The sequence below is a fragment of the Astyanax mexicanus genome, chromosome 17, assembly GCF_023375975.1.
Source record: "Astyanax mexicanus isolate ESR-SI-001 chromosome 17, AstMex3_surface, whole genome shotgun sequence".
Classification (NCBI taxonomy): Eukaryota; Metazoa; Chordata; class Actinopteri; order Characiformes; family Acestrorhamphidae; genus Astyanax; species Astyanax mexicanus.
The window spans coordinates 32,040,649-32,057,777 of NC_064424.1; the positions used below are offsets into that span (position 1 = coordinate 32,040,649).

Genomic DNA, 17,129 nt, shown 5'->3' on the forward strand with positions numbered 1-17,129 from the left:
ACAATAACATTGATTTCACATAATATTTCTTATATTGTCTCTATATGTAGCCAAAATTAAGCTATCCACCTGGTCATGGTAAAGTATATGTATCTATATGTATCAGAAGAAGATCATCACAAACAAAACTTGTCCACCCTGACATGAAGCAAATTAAATTCTGCAAAGTTTTAAAGTGCCATAAGACAGAATATTTTGATACTGCACATTACAATCATCTGTTTAATTGAAGTATCAATTTGTATGATTTTGTTTCTAAACTGAAATCAGCTTTTTTGAGTGGAGAAGGGACAAAATATTGTGTTAAATGTGACTTTACTTCACATGTACAGCCTCTAAATGTGGATCACACCCGCTCAGTTTAAAATGATTCTTCCGCATGCTCTGTGCCATTACCCATTCTCACCAGAGAGGGCCCTAAATCCCAAAACTTACAGATATCAGCTTTAAAAAACAAAAACAAATCTGTATATTCCCTTACAGTATCACAATATATCAGAATATATTTCATTGTAGACATGACAATTGTACACGGGTATCGTTATGCACAAGTTTTTTTCCTGGCAATACAATGATCTATTTGACTAAAACCAAGCATCATGTGGAACTCTTAAAGTGGAATTACAGCTTGAAACTCACTGCAGCGCTGCATTGAGGTGTAATAGGAGGAATAGCGGTCCTTTCGTGTCTGTGCCGGAGCTCCTCTGAGCTCAAACCAGACTCTATAAGTTTTCCAGGGCGGCCGCGACCAACGCTCACGAGAACTGCGTCTCTTTCGAGAACTGTGACTTGCTTTCAGACCTGTATGTAGTTCTAACAGTTCTACAAGGACTACAAAAAACTCTATTTGGAGTTGGTTTATTCTCAACAGAAGCTAGTAGTGATGGGCACAGCAGCTCTTTTAGATGAACTGAATCATTAGAATCCACTCACTAAAAAGATTCGTTCAACAAGTCTTTTGTGCTGTTCATCTGTGCTTTACTGGAGAAGCTCCGGTGAGTTCAGATTATAAGTAAATCAGTGGGAATTTCTGTTTTATAAGGAGCTTAAAATGTTAATAAGAGAGTTAAAAGGTTATTAAAACAACCAGAGTGTAAATATGTGATGTATGAGTTGAGTTAAAGTGTTTGTTTTCACTGCTAAAGCTGTAGGCTAGCAGGCGGAAGCTAGCAGCGATTAGCATTTGCGATTAGCATTAGCGAGCGGGTTAAATGTGTTTATTTCATGCTAAGTGTAAAATATGGCTGTTTGTAAGCTTAGCTTGCAGTAAATTGCCCCAAACTGAAATATACATTTTAGTCAGGGCTTGTAAAAGCTTTTACTGATACTGTGTTTTTGTTTTTTGGGCTTGCGACAGTGCTGTACACATTTATTACCCTCTGCAACTGTAGGGGGGGCCACGAGCACAAAATCTCAATCGTAGCTAGTAGAGCTTTAAATTCAAACACAGAAAAAGTGGTAGAAATTAAAAAGCTGAAACTGGAATAAACAAATAACACATTTAATCACAGGTTTAATCACAATGAAGAGTAGTACAAAAAAATCTCCTCCAAAACATAAAAAAAATCCAAAGCATGACTTTTTGGACTTTCCCTTCTTTAGTGCTGATTTGTAAACAGAACAGTCTCACAGGTTGATTTTCCCTGAGCGTGGATTAGCTACACTATCCAAACACAGTACCAGGAGTATATGCCATGCACAGTTAAAAAAAAAAAAACAATATACAAGTTAATCTAGGAATGCATGTTATTGAGATTCTGAACATTTAGAGTTAATCCCAACCAATCTCTCTCTTTTTTTTGTATAAAGTTTTTTTAACGCTAAGCACATGTGTGCAACCTTCATGTAGCAACTGTTAGATACTGAAAAGAACACTTACATTAAAATACTCAGATATAAAATCTAGACTGCTGAAACATGGGACAACTTTCCTCTGATGTTTTTCTCTGAGTTTTCAGTCCAGAGAGATAAAGATCAGTAATGCTGTATACTGGTGGTAGTGGTACTGTCTTTGGATGGCACATCTAACAGAAAGCATATTTTTTTAGAGAATATCAGGAGAATAGGGTTTGCGATGAAAGACAGACTTAGTCAGTTTACTTTTGAGGTGAACTTCTTGCTTAGTGGACGGGTAAACATACCACATGACCACCCCTGTGGGGTTGACTGAGACAACGAAGTCTGTGGCATCCTTTACCTCAGGCAATGACTTCTCCAGGAACACATCATACAACTGAGAGAGAGGGAGAGAGAGAGGAGAGGGGGGGGGGGGGGGGGTTGGGTGTTAGGATGGTTAAAATAGGTGATGGGTAAAAGAAGGAAAAAAAATATCTAATATAAAATACTGAGTAGTCTATACAGTTTTTTTTACTCAATGTAATAAAAAGATGTAGTTGACAAAACAATTATTTTACGTTATAAGGCAATCAGTTTGCACGCTTTAAACGTGTTTGCACTAACGTAGATACACAATGCTTTTTACTTTTTACTTTTGATTAGCTGGTTGGATGAATGAAATTTACAGTGCAACTGGAAAATATTCACAGCTCTCCACATTTTGTTATGCTACAGCCTTATTCTGAAATGGATAACATTATTTTTTACCTCAAAATTCTACACACAATATCCCAAGATGACAGTAAAAAAGTTTAAATTTTTGTTAGTTAGGCACTTAACCCCCAGATTTTCGCTGACTGCGCACTCAGTTCAAATTTGAAAAAGGCAAAAAAAAACCAAAAAAAAAAGCTGTGTGCCTCTGACCGAAGAGACAGATGTTTGGATGTCAGCAGGGGGCAGTATTATTGATTGATTGATCTGCATATTGTGATGTGTCTGCGTACCAAAGTATGCCTATTGCACAGCTGAAATGTGTAATCTGGGCCACTCAAGTGCATTCACACAGTTGTCCCTAATTTGTCCTTTTCATTTTGACTTTGGCTGTGTGTTTAGGGGCATTAAAGATGAACCTTCATTTCTGCCTGAGGTCTAGAGTGTTCTGGAATAGGTTATTAACAAAGATGTCTCTGTAAATAACTGCAGCCATCTTTCCTTTTACCCTAAATATTCTCCCAGTTACTGCAGTGAAATGGTTTTCTCTAGTTATGACACTGAACATTATGGCCAAAGAGAATTTTGTTTCTCATGGTCTGAAAGTCCTTCAGGTGCCTTTGAAAAACTCCAGATGGGCAGTTATGTGGCTTTTTGCCGAGTAGTGGCTTAAAAATGCTGCAAAAAAGGTTGTACTTCTAAAAGGGTTCTCCTCTCTACACAGAGCAATGCTGGAGTTCTTTCAGAATGACCATTGTGTTCTTGGTCACCTTCTTGACTAAGACCCTTCTACACTGATTCCTCAGATTGACTGGGAGGTCAGCTCTAGGAAAAATCTTAGTGGATCCAACCTAGTCCCTTTTAGCTACAATGGGGGCTACTGTATTCTTTGGGACGTTAAAATGTTGTAGATTTTTTCTGTAACATTCCACAGATATGTGCCTCAACAAAATCCTGTTTGGAGGTCCACACTCAATTCCTTGGACCTCATGGTGCTCTGACATGGAATGTCTACTATGGGACCTTATATAAATTTACAACTGAATCTTTCACAGGTGGACTCCAATCAACCAAATTATAGAAACATCTGGAGGATGATTAGTGGAAACAGGACATACCTGAGCTCTGTTCTGAGTGTTCTAGCAAATGCTGTGAGTACTTATGTACATATTGTCCTTTTGCGTTTAGCTTTTTTAAATTTGCAAATACTTCAAACTAATATTTTTCAACTTGTTATAATTAAAGAAGGAGCAGAAAGAGCAGGACACTCGTGCAAGTGGCATATTTCGTCACTGTCCTATGAAAAACACATCTCCATTTTTGTCGATTTTTAATTTACTACATAATTTGAACAGACAAACTGTCCCTTACACTATGCCAAAATTTCTTGATGAACGGACCAATAGAAACTCTTCAAAATGACCAGAAATAAACTCTTTTTACATTGACTTCCAGTGAAAGTTTACAAAGTTTTTTCTCTCTTTGCTGTTTTGGAGATAAGTGTTTTTTATTGGACAGTGACGATTTACACCAGCACACACAGACATACTACCTGACATACCTTATAAGTGCCAGGGGTGTAGTTGAGGGCCTTTAGAGAGGTCTGGTATCGGTATGGCATGTCTGTTCTTCTGCTGAAGAAGACCAAAGCACTTGCTCCATTAGACAGAGGACGCCAGAACACATCTATGCCACTCTTTTCCTGAAAAGAAGAGAGATGGGAGGAGGAAGGGAGGCTGTGAGAACAAGTTATAAAAAAAAAAAGGACAACCAATATTAAAGTCATCTTACCTTGATCAGGCGTCTGCCTTGAATACCCAATGGGTCCTGATTGATTGCAATAGCGCCTTTGTTCTGTAGTATAGCACGCGCCCCACTGTTCAGGGTCCGCAGATCATTAGACATGAAGAGAGGAGCAGCCATTATTGCCCACAATGCCATCTGAGAACGTGACTGGTCAATGCTGAGGCCATAATCCCCAATTATCAGCTGGGAGCATGATAAAAAAAAATCACATATTATTTGGCATAATATGTTGACAGATGCAAAAAAAATAAGAATTAAAAATAAGCCAGAGCTTCTTCTGCTTCACTTTCACAAAACAGACATGCCATTGCTAGAAAGGGGAAGAAGCTTCCTGAATGAAATATGGTCTGATCTAGTGATGTACAGTAATGCCATTTTTGCCTGAAATCAAAACCATAAAAAAAAATAAAACATTCAAATAAAGGGATAGAAATACAGAATTTAGAACAGTTCTATAATAAATACAGTTCCATTATAAATACAATGTGGGTCTTTTATTCTCCTTTTTTATTTACATTATCTATTAAGCACAGAAAACAATTTTTAGAGGCATTGGTAGCCAGATGACAATTAATTAACCTGTTTGAACAAATAATGAACTTCTTACAAATATAGAGGAATATTAACCTTCAATTTAAAAGAATTTTGTATAGTATATTTTATACAGATATCCTTTATAATGTGGGGGTGGGCTTTTGGCATGTCTGTAGTGTTTAATTATTTTAAGTGGTTAAATAACACAATTTAAAAATACATTTTATATGTTTGAAATTTTTTTCCATACATTTTGACATTTCAATATTTTCATAAAACTCTTAAGCTATTTAAACATTTCTCAGAATTTCTTGTCCACCCTGTTATCATGAGATAATCATCCCTGTAAAAAAGGAACCTTCGACATCACACCTTTCATATGGTTTTATTTTTACGAAAACATATAATCCACTTGTATTGCAACAGTAGTTACAATTAGTTCCATTTTATCAGACAGTCTGCTGCTAAAACACCAGACTATAATAGCAAGGTAACATCTGTACCTTTTACCTATTACACAGGAGGAAATTAAATAAAGAACCCATCCAAGTGTCCCTAACAATTTTAAATAATTTTTCATTATAATTTAAACAACAATATCAGAACATTCCACTTTTATCCCAAAATAAACAAGTACTATATAGCGATAGAAATCATTACCATTTAAATTGTAATCTTTTCTTAAATAAACAAACAAAAGCAGTCTATAAAATAAAGGAGCCAGAAATACCTCGTCACAGTTCTTTGAACCTGTTAATGTGCATTTTCTGAAAGTGAAAGAACAGTCCTCACCATATCTGGGTCGTTCCATTGTCCTGGTCCAGCAGCAGGCTGGAGAATGTCCTGATGGTCAGTAAACCAGTCCACAATGTTTAAGACACTGTCCCATGAGTCCTGAATATCACCATAATTACGCCACAGGTTACAGATCTCTCCTAGCAGGGTGTAGTTGACCTAGCCAAAAAAAATAAAATAAATAAAATAAAAGAGGACAGGTGCATGTGAGACACCCTACTTCAAAATGTGTCAAAACAGCTGTGATATATTACAGAGTTTTAATGTTTCTGTGCACTTCATATTAGACTTTAAACCAAAGGATGTCCAACTCTGTACCTGGAGGGCCAGAGTTTAGCAGATTTGTGATTTTCCTGCTCAAAAAACGTTTTTTGTTTTTTTTTACACTGATCAACATTAACATTAGCACCACTGACAAGTGAATTAGATACCGATTATCTTCATCTACACTTGCAGCCGTCAAGAACTGCTTGTTTATCAATTATTAGCAGATTACTGCAGTCATCTGATTATTCAATTAAATGTGTAGTCAGTTTTGATAATCCAATGTTGCGTCTGTCTCTTGTGAAAAGTGTGTGGATTAGTATTTCCAACCTTCAGTTTTGTTTTTTTTGTAAACTTTTTTTTTTAATTTACGGTACATTCACTGTCAAATAGATGAAAAAATCTTTCTGTAATCCAACTGCTTGGTGATGACACTTACCTTGCTACTCTGATGTTGCTGCTATGTCATATCCATCTTCGGATCAGAGCACAAGAGATCAAAAACCCTTAAAAAGTTTAGCTATGCTTCTGTCTGAAACAGCAGATCTGCTGCTTTAGACGTCGACATCCTGAAGCAACCAACTAATATCTTACTAGCATTTGTAGGACCACTTCTCAGTGCAAATTAATCAATGAATGTAAAGCACTTGAATGCTATGTGTATGAATAAATATCAGAACAAAGTAAGCAAACCAGTAATTTTGTCTTAAATTGTAACTTTCACAGCAAATTGTCATAAGAAGGGGGGCGCTGTGTGTGTATGTTCTTTTGTTTGATGTCCACGCTGACAGTCACGCTGTCTACTGCTCTCTGGTCCAATGAAGGTAATTTAAAAACCAGGACATTTCCTCACTTTTTGAAAAAAACCCAGGACGCCCGGGACAGGACTTGAAATACGGACATGTCCCAGGAAATACGGACGTTTGGTCACCCTAAGTTAACTATCCCCCACCACCACCCAGCGGCAAGACCTGCTAAATTAGAAATTCCTTATAGTATCTCTTAAAATGCACCTTATAATCCGGTGCGCTTTATGTATGAAAATAGACGTTTATTAATAGTGCACATTATAGTGCGAAAAATACTGGTAAGTAGGATTTGGTGAGATGAGAGATATATATACGTACGGCATTGTACTAGATGACTTGGATGCAGATTAGTCGAGTATAGGGCCGAAATTTGGGGACATCTGGAGAGACTCGTATCTTAAAGCCTTGTATCTTAAATGTGCTTAATGTAATACATCTATCCTCATGGACACCCACGCATTTATTTAGGGATGTCAGAGTAATATTGCAATGCTGATGTTATTTTCAGTTTCAAGAGGATGGAGGAAGTACAACTTTCACTTCTCTCCACCATTTTATCCAGCGCTTGATTCTGACAAGGAGGCCACTTGCTGAGACTGGGGGCGGCCAAGGTAAAGAGGAGATGTGCATTCACAATACCAGTAATAACCAAACACACAGGATATGACAACTGTGCATTTTCATGCCATCTTATGTCATGAAACCGTTTACTGCTACTACCCTAATTCAGTGTATTAAATATTGTAGTTGAACTGTGAACAGAAGTTCTTCCTTGAGAGATGTATTGTATACTCACAGCGGGAGGAAGCCCACCCTGGTACGCAGGCCAACTGCACGAATACCCAATTGGTCGGCCGGTGGCATTGAGGGCCTTTGTCATTAGTGGGTAGCCTGTCGAAAGGAAAATAAATTTAAACACTGGTCTACTTTTCAGCTAAAATTTATATCACTTTTTTTATGCTGCTACCAATCTAACCATTTATCACCCTCTTCCTCTTTTCCAGCAGACTTACCCATTTCCTGATCTGTGGCGTTGGAGTAGCAACCATCCAGTTTGAGCATGTCAATGCCCCAATCTGCAAAGGTCTGAGCGTCTATTTCGATTTTATCCAAGGTGGTGCCAGGGTACCCTCCACAGGTGTAAGTCCCCAGGTCTCCATAAATTCCCAGCTTAAGCCCACGGTCATGAACGTAGCGCGCCAGATTAGCGATGCCACCAGGGAACCTAATCGCATAGCACAAAAAAAAGAACATGCCTATATTAGTCTAAAAAAGAACATTACATGCCATCAGTGTGGCCAGTCTCCCAGCCATAGGGCCACATTCACACGGATGTAATAAGATTTTAGAATTAGATGTGCACAACACTAGCTAGTGGCATATGTTTAATTTCAATTTAAGGTGGTGGGCAGTTGTAGGGGGCACTGCTTTCCTTACCAATCATAAACGTCCTGCAGTTGCACTCAATGATAATTTTGTTGTAATTTGTAGCCGAGATGAACATTTTGTTTCACACGTCCAGAAGGCCCGGTGTCATGTTGCGGAGGGCAATACTAGATCATCTTCAGCCTTCAGTCTTTATTACAGGCACTCTGACAGACAAAAGTTGGTCCTAACTTTTCCAATCACACACGCTGGTGCAATATTTCAACAGGACAATGTTTGTGCACATACTGCCGCTGTCTCAAGACAGCTGCTTCATCAGACCCATCCCAGACTAAAAAAAAAAACCTGTGTGATGCTACTGGATACACTTTCATTACTGCACTCTGTAAGAATATTAAAGATGCAAAGTATGGACTATAAATGGACACTATTAGGAACCTCTACAACTCAATGCCGATAAGGTTGTCATGTTGCATTACACGTGTGTCACACACTACTTCTGTAGGTGTATCTCAATAAATATGACCAGTCATTTTCCTCATTTATTGTTTCTGGTAACCCATTTACTTTGCGAATAGTATTGCAAACAAAATTTCACGCCACATCGTGACTCCAGGCCTTCTGGACGTGTGACGTTTGACCTTTGTTGAATGGCCCTCCTCCACTCTCGGAGAGCCCAGACATTTAAAACAAGGCATTAGTAGCTTGCATAAGAAAAAAGTGCATAAGAAGCTTATTAAAACACTGTTTATAACCTTAAAGTAAAGTCATGATCAGTACAGAGATGGAGGCGCCTGGAGATTAGGTTATGCTACGGGTTGTAAACAGTGTTTTTTGATAAGCTTCTTGTGAAAAAAATCTAATTGTGAACTGAATTAAATCAAATCATGAGCAGAGTAAACTGTTACAAAATTATTAATTCACATCTCTTTAAAATATTGTGAGAAAATCTAACTATGAGAACATGAGTATTGTTAATCAATTGAGTGTATCATTAAATCCCTACTAATGACTCCAAGTTTCATTAGTGATATTTGATTCTTTCTGGGTGCAACAAAGTATATGATTGGAAAGTTGAACAGTGCCCATACTGAAAAAATGTGCGCTGCACTGCTGTCCATCAGTTTTGGAGTGTAAAACACAAGGGTGAGTATATTATACAGCACCTTTTAGGATCTGGCTGGAGTCGTCCTTGTGCGTCTCTCTGCTTTGAAGACCAGCAATCATCAATGTTGACATAGACATAACCAAGCTCCCTCCATCCATCCTCAGCCAGCCTGTCTGCCATGTCTTTGAAGAGGGATTCACTGGAAAGAGAGAAACCAAGGTGGATAGATAAGAGCAAAACATACTAGTCAAGAGCATATCAAACACTATACACTGAAGCTGTGTCCATTTAGGAGCATCAGTCCTGTTTCTACTTCTATGTCTTTATACAGTTCTTAGTAATCATACCTTTACAGAAGTTGACAGACAGTCTTGGCCAGAGTGATTTACAGATAACTTTAAATATCTATAATTAGTGTAAACAGGTTACCAAAGATCCCTCCAAGCTTAGACATTGCCAATTATGACAGCACAAAGCTTAATACACAAAGCTTCTTGAGCAAGTCTTGAAGGCTCATACGTTCTGGGTCAATGGCAAGGGCCTGGTGTTTCACCTAGGACAACCAGCCAAGAAGGAGTTGAAGTAATATACTGTAGCTTGATGATGACAATGGACTGAACAAGCACATAGGTGGCCTCCATAAAAAGGAGATTACCACACCCTCACAATCTTGTTCTTAACGGTTTTATACATGTATATATACGTTTATTATTTTTACGAACTGTTTACTTGATAATGTATCTTTATGAACTTTGCTCTATTGTTAAATGTGTCAGAAGGACACTGGGCTCTGGAGGATGTTTGTACATTTTCAGGAATTAGGAAGGTCAGAGTGTTTTCTCTGTCACTCAGGGTCACATTCTCCTTAGAGCTCTTGTTGTTGATGAAGCTTCACTGCTGTTTTGCCTTTGCATGCCTGGTCTACAGGATGTAAAGTTGTACACAGGCCAGAAGATCTTTCCATCCACTCTTTTCTTCTGTTTCATCTTCTCACAGACTTTAGTACACTTAAGGATTTGTTTGATTCTAGCACGATACACAAGGACTGTTTGCCATGATAAGAACGTGTTGCTCAGACAGGCTTGAGCTGATCACGTCATCGGAACTGGACAAAAATCTGTTAACTGAACATTGCTGACAGTCAAATTGATAGATTCTCTTCAACTGCATTGGATCCTATTGATTTACACGTATTAACTTATTTGATGAAGTCTGTGTATCTATTTATTTATGTTCCTTTTATATAACTGTAATGCAGAAACATGTTTTCCTTTAATATATTTTAAATTCTAAACTTTGGATCAATAGCCATATTTTTATAAGATTTCTCACATCCAAGTTTTATCTAAGTCATGCTGTGATAATAGCACCTGTCCACACATAGCCAGTAATTTAAAGAGTATGGAAGTATGGAAATTAGTATGTCCATTTTAAATTTTCAAACTGTCACTTACTTTTATACATCCTTAACATTGGCATAAATCTTAAGCAATAAATCCATTAGAGGGCAGCTTATAGAGTCTGAAAATGATACATATAACTACAGAGGAGGTTGTAATTCCGTATTTAGGTCAAAGAGACAGCTGTAAACAGGCTGTAAACGGTGTAAAAAAGTACTGGAAAAGAAACAGAAGGCTCCACCTATTTCTGTATTTAACACTAAGCATAAATAAGCCTTACAACTGGGACAGAAGGACCACGTGTTCAGACTGTATCAAACACTGCTAAAATTATCTAGTCATCAGAACCTTTTGATAGATCACTCATGAACCTCGACTCACCTGATGCAGTTTTTGGGATCATTGTCACAATCAATGTCACAGCGGAATCGCTCCCATGCCAGCCAGCCCATAGGCGGGGTCCTCATCAGGCCATTGTCCAGAGCAAAGGTAGTTGCTGAGAAGGCCAGCAACAAAACAACTGCTGTTTTCTGCATACCTGAGTGAATTATCAGAAGAGAAGATGTACATGAGTGAAACACAACAATATAGTTTAAGCAAAGTATGTTTTGTCTGCATTGTACAATTACAAAACTACAAAGATATATCTGAGAAATGTCTGTTATTAAATTATATTCAATTCTGCAATATTATGATCAATAAAACACCTTCTAAATGTAATTCAGGGAACACTGGAAGCTCATGGCCTAGTAAAAAAAAAACATAATTTGTCCGCTTCTCTTTTGTACCCTTCTGTAATTGAAGCTAATGCTGCCACACTGTTTAACAAATGATACTAATAACTCATTGTTAATACATTATTATATTATATATATTATATGTGTTAATATATTATTCACTTTATTTATTTATTACTATTTGCACTTTCCTATTGCCAAAAAAAACTACTCTGTGGAATAATTTGTATATATTGTTCCAAAACTTTGGGAATCTATATAAATGAAAATAAAACCAGAAGGATTTATCAGTTGACTAATTCTGCTTTAGAGTGAGAATAGGACCACCTACCTAATTAACATACAAATGCAGATATACTGAAAAAAGAAATGAAGAAATGTGTACATAAATAAATAAATGTAGACATGTTGAAATAAATAAATGAATAAACAAATAAATGTTGAAATAAATAAATATATATATATATATACAAAATCACATTAAAGCTGTATCATGCAAAGAAGTAGGCATATTTAAACACCATCCAGAAATGCTGCTGGCTTTTCATGTCAATTTTATTAACATACTGCAATATATATAATAATATATCATTGCTGTGATACACCGTATATGTTTAAAAGCATGGTGAGGATATAGTTAGTGCTATTATTTAAGAATCTTCGGCATACTCTATGTATCCTGGTGATCCTAGGTGTCAAAAGGTTATAAGTCTCTCCCTTCCTTGGGGGAAAAAAAACACCCATTAAAGCTATATTTAAAGACACTAATCAGAGTGGGTGGAGGCCATCAGATAACTAGTTTGATTCAGACTGACAAGTAGCAAACACAATAAAGAAGCTCATTCTGCTGTCTAGTCAAGTGCTTATCTAAATCCTGGGCTGAAGAAAACAAGTTTACAACACCTTTCATGAGACTATCTACAGCATCTGACACAGGATCAGTTATAAAGCTCATCAGAAAGAGTATAAACCTGTTGAAGTAAGCAGTAAGTTGGGATTCATGTTTAAAAGCTAGCTAGGATTGTTGGCAGGTGGAACAGGTCATACCAGAAGAAGCTGACAAGCACCTGACACAATCTTATGACCGCTCACCTGATATCTAAAGTCAAACATGACAGCTGTAAAAAGCCCTATACAAAACACAATTTGGTTTGATTTGAATCTACCACTTCAATCAACATCCCAAGATAAACTGCAGCAAACCTGAGCTGAGGAGTTTCGTCACTTGCCCATTAAAATAAGAATCAGAAACCCCTACATTTATTCTCACCTGCAACAAAAGTAACAGGGGGAACAGCACTTAGGGATTGGGCAAAATATTGATACTGCGATATATTGTATTGTATCGTTTTCTTTTGTGATACAATATTGGTATGTGGTGTCGAATGCTGACATTTTAATTCTAAGCTTTTATACAAAGTCATTTTGGTAAGTTCCTGTTGTTTACAGAGCAGACAAAAAAAATCAGTTTCTTTTTTGTTTTAGTTAAAAATGTTGCAGTTGTATATTCTTGAAATGATTGAAATATTTTTCATATTGCCAAGAATTTTGATATCACAAAAATACCCTGAAATATTGTGATATAACTGTGGTGTTGTGTTGACACATTTTTAGGGTTGTTTGTTCCTGTTGAATGTATAAATTCATTTTATATGTATGGGCAAATAAATCTATAGTGTTTCTTTTGTAGCAGTAGTAAATTCTTTGAATTATTTAAAAAAAATTATTGTCTTTTCACAAAGAATATTGTTATTGCAAAAAAAAAAATCCCTGAAATATCATGATATTATTTTAGTGCCATATCCCCCAGCTTGAGGAAGAGTGGTGGAAAAGCTGGTCATCGAGATAAAACCTTAACCTATATTGGTAAGCCAGCTATTTAACCAGCTCTTGGTTAGTTTATGCTGGACAAGCAGTTTGGTCTTGATGGTTATGCTGGTTGTCTAGCTTGGTCAGGTTCATCAGAGGGCCACATCCGGCCCTAGACTAGCTATTTATTTTCTCCAATAAAAGTCTCAGTTAACCTCAGTAACTCAGCACATTACAATATTATAGTTTAAAAAAAATATCCAGGATTAGTCACAGAATATTTTTGTGATTAATACAATTATTTTAAGGCACCAAAACCTAGGTGTTTCTAACACGGTTTCTTTTATTCACATTTAAATACCCTTTACACAGAATTATAATGTGATTAATTTGATTATTTTTGTGTTATAGTGGTGTTGTTTTCTATGCCTGCTTCACATTTGTTTTGCTTATTTGTAACATCTACTCTCAGCAGCTCATCAAAATCACATAACTACTGCAATTTTTAATAACCTAAAATTAATATTGAGTCAAACTGAGGTGAATTCGTTGCCCTGTCTGTCCAAAACAGTCCCAGTGTATTAGATATCAAACAAAACACACCCTATGCTGGTTCAATGTAAACTGGTGGTCAACCAGTTTAACCCGCCTGGTATATGCTGTGTTTTTAGCAGGCCAGATAAACTAGCTTAGCTTAGCTAATGAACACATGAGCTGTATCTGCCATGACATGTATTTACATTGGAGCAGTTTACTGAAGCTAACGAACAGTGCAGCGGACCGTGAGAAGACAGGTCGCAGGTCGTTCATGCACAATATATTAGCTACTGATATCTGTAGGCAGATTTTAGATAAAATAACAGCTTTTCTTTGAACCCATCCTCCTCTCTGCGCCTCCTGTGAGCTGCTGTATGTTATAACTAACGTTACTCACCGGAGCGCTGGGAGAAATGAATGGAAACTCCTCACAGTGTGAACAGAAGCGAATTAATTCATATAAACTCCAGTCTGGAGACAGTTCCAGTTCACCGTGTCTTATAAACGAAGTCGTACACGGAAGAAAATCATTAAAACACAGTGCAGTCATGTGGGCTCGGCTGGGAGTCATGTGCTCTCTCTGTCTGAGAGTCAGCTGACTGCACTCAGATGAGAGCCGCCAACCACGCCCCCTTCTGGGTTTAAACCAATGACATTGTTTGAAACGAACTCGTCTGCTTTATTTAAGTTTTTTAATGAAAAATGTGAAATAAATAGCCTGCAATAACACAATCAGGATTTTCCAGTTTTTCTAGCTTTATCTGAACCACGACCAATCCATGCCAAATAAAGTGTTTGCTATAGTGGTAGTCAACATGTCCAAGGTGGTTGCTATGGTGTTGCTAAGTGTTGCTATAGGATCCGTGGTGCTTGCTATGGTGTTGCTAAATGGTTCTTATGTGTTTGCAAAGGCGTTGCTATATTATCTGTTGTGGTTGATAAGGTGTTGCAAGGTCATTGCTAAAGTGTTGATTGGACAACTTTTGGACAACATGTGAGGAGTCCTAACATTTGACCAAAAGCTGTACATATGGTACTAGAAAGCTGGCTGGCTTGTCCAAAATTTTGAGCAATAGGTAGTTTATCCAGAAGCTCCTCCATATACACACACAGTAATGGAGAGTGAGGCAGACAAGGGCTTCTGTGTGCAGATTTCGCTTGTGTGGGACAGAATGTTGGGACCCCATTTGTTGCTGTGGAGGAAATTTTGTACGTCAACTGTATTAAAACCGTACATCGTATTTGTTTATATGCATATATTCTGAAATTCTGCTTTGCAATGGGCAACCATAAAAAGGATCAATTAATACAGAAATACAATGGATTAGCATACATTTTATTCCCCCATAAGCAGGACCCACCCAAGCATTTATGGCCCTAAGCAGAATTTTATTTTGGAACTCACATACCATCACATCAGCACCAGATGCTTTATCATTCCATAGGCCACACTGTGCGTGTAAGGTAGCCACTAGCATGATTATTCATGCTTATGTCCCGATCCTTCCACATGAACCAACTTCCTGATGATACAATGCATCATATTTTCACCCAGCCTAGACAGGTGTCTGTTATGTCCCTGACTCCAGGGCCAACATGGTATGCGTTGGTATCTCATGTGGATGACATCAATTATCAATTATACTGGAGATGACAAACCTGGAGGGGAAGCGTGTGTTTGGGGACACCTGGAGAGAAATCGACCTGGTAGCCTACATAGGTCTGTTGATTTTAGCAGGAGTATATCTCCCATACAAAAAGGGAAAAACAGGGAAATATGGAATAAAGATCTGGGCAGCAAGTGATGCCAAGAGCAGCTATGCCTGAAATATGCAGGTATACATGGGAAAACCTATGTGAGCTCTGTGCCCCTAGAGACAACTAAGCAAGTAAGCAAGTCTGGGGTGCCGCAAATATGATGTCTATGTTTGCAAGGTCCACTCTGACCTGAGTGTCACATGCCACTCATGTGCATGAATTCACACACACACACACACACACACACACACACACACACACACACACACCTTCATGTTGAGTTTTGTCTTTGGTTTTCAATGTATTATTTATAATGTTCAGTGCCTATTTGTACTTTCACTGCAGTTATCTTATGTATAACTCTATAAATTCAGGTTAAACACTGCTTTGAGACATTGTTCATAGCTAAAAAATGTTGTATAAAAAATTGGTGGTGAAAAATGGTTGCTGCGCTAATTTAAGAGCAGTTAAAATTGACCGGTCAAATTTGACCGGGAACACTAAAGTAAGGGGCAGGAGGAGAACACGACAGGAGGATAAATGGGGGTTCAAGCATCCCTGAAACATGTCCCAGCACCCATTAAAGTGAAAGCAGAAAGTTGTGTTTGTGTTGGAAATGGAAAAGATGAAATGTTTAAATCTTAGAAAAGAGTTAATTAAACATACTTTTAAGAATAAAATTGAAGCAGCCTCCCCTTGTCATGCAAATAGTATGACTCATTTCTGTCTGCACACATACACAATCAAACAGCAACAAGACAAACTGATGTAATAATGAGTCACTGATGTAATAATCAGTCACTGTTTAAACGTGTGAAATTGGGGTGAGAAAGGCTAGCTGTCAGCCTGTGTGTTTATATTAAGGATGAGGTGCTTCCCTGCTGAAAAGATGTTAAAATGAAAGGAACACACCTGGCCCCAGTACATTATTCTATGTCTGTCTGAATCTAAATGATTCTATTTCTTCTCACCCCTCCTCATTTCTTCTCAAATTAATTTAAGTGAGGTGGACTTGTTGGGTTCTCAGTTCCCCTAAACTTCTGATCCTAGAATCCAGTGTCATACCAGTGTAATTCTGGCTATTGTTTTTAACCTTACAGAGGAAGGAAAAGTTCAACACAGATTTGTGTAGGTAAGTCTGGCACATAAATGTAACTATTTAAAAGTAACATCAGCAGACAAGGCACTGCATTTACAGTACACCAGTTTGGAACAGAAGATTTTCAATCTCCACTTACAAAATAAAAACCAAATCATTACAACTTACTTGGCTACAGCCTTTGTGGAATGAAACACAGTTTTGCTGATAGGTCCATGCCTGTACTGATAAGCTACATCTTAGCCTAGATGTTTTCAGTCAGCAATCATAATTAATAGCACCCATTATTAGCAACTAAACAGCCTTGTTAGTCTAAAAGCTGCTAGTTGGCTTTTCTAATACATGGACGTGACTCACACTTACACTTAAAGCAGATATTACACATATTTAAGCTTATGTGTTCTGGATAAGCTAAAGGGTTATGTAGATCAATACCATGTGTAATAAACATCAGAATCTTAATATGTTAAACTATAACCTTAAAATCTAATATGACTAGCTTACACTACACAAAAGAAAGTTTAGAGCCTCACCCTGCAG

The 17,129-nt window shown here is 37.5% G+C and overlaps 1 protein-coding gene across 1 annotated transcript; it reads right to left on the reverse strand.

The window, feature by feature from the left end:
• Positions 1 to 1,485: 1,485 nt before the first annotated feature.
• naga (N-acetylgalactosaminidase, alpha) lies at positions 1,486 to 14,309 on the reverse strand. Its single transcript, XM_007231002.4, has 9 exons — positions 14,130 to 14,309; positions 11,031 to 11,187; positions 9,308 to 9,448; positions 7,769 to 7,980; positions 7,552 to 7,646; positions 5,680 to 5,841; positions 4,339 to 4,536; positions 4,109 to 4,249; positions 1,486 to 2,233 (listed from the first exon to the last, which is right to left on the reverse strand). Exons 2-9 carry the CDS (start codon positions 11,183 to 11,185, stop codon positions 2,045 to 2,047), a joined length of 1,293 nt encoding a protein of 430 aa, XP_007231064.3. The 5' UTR covers positions 11,186 to 11,187; positions 14,130 to 14,309; the 3' UTR covers positions 1,486 to 2,044.
• Positions 14,310 to 17,129: the final 2,820 nt, after the last annotated feature.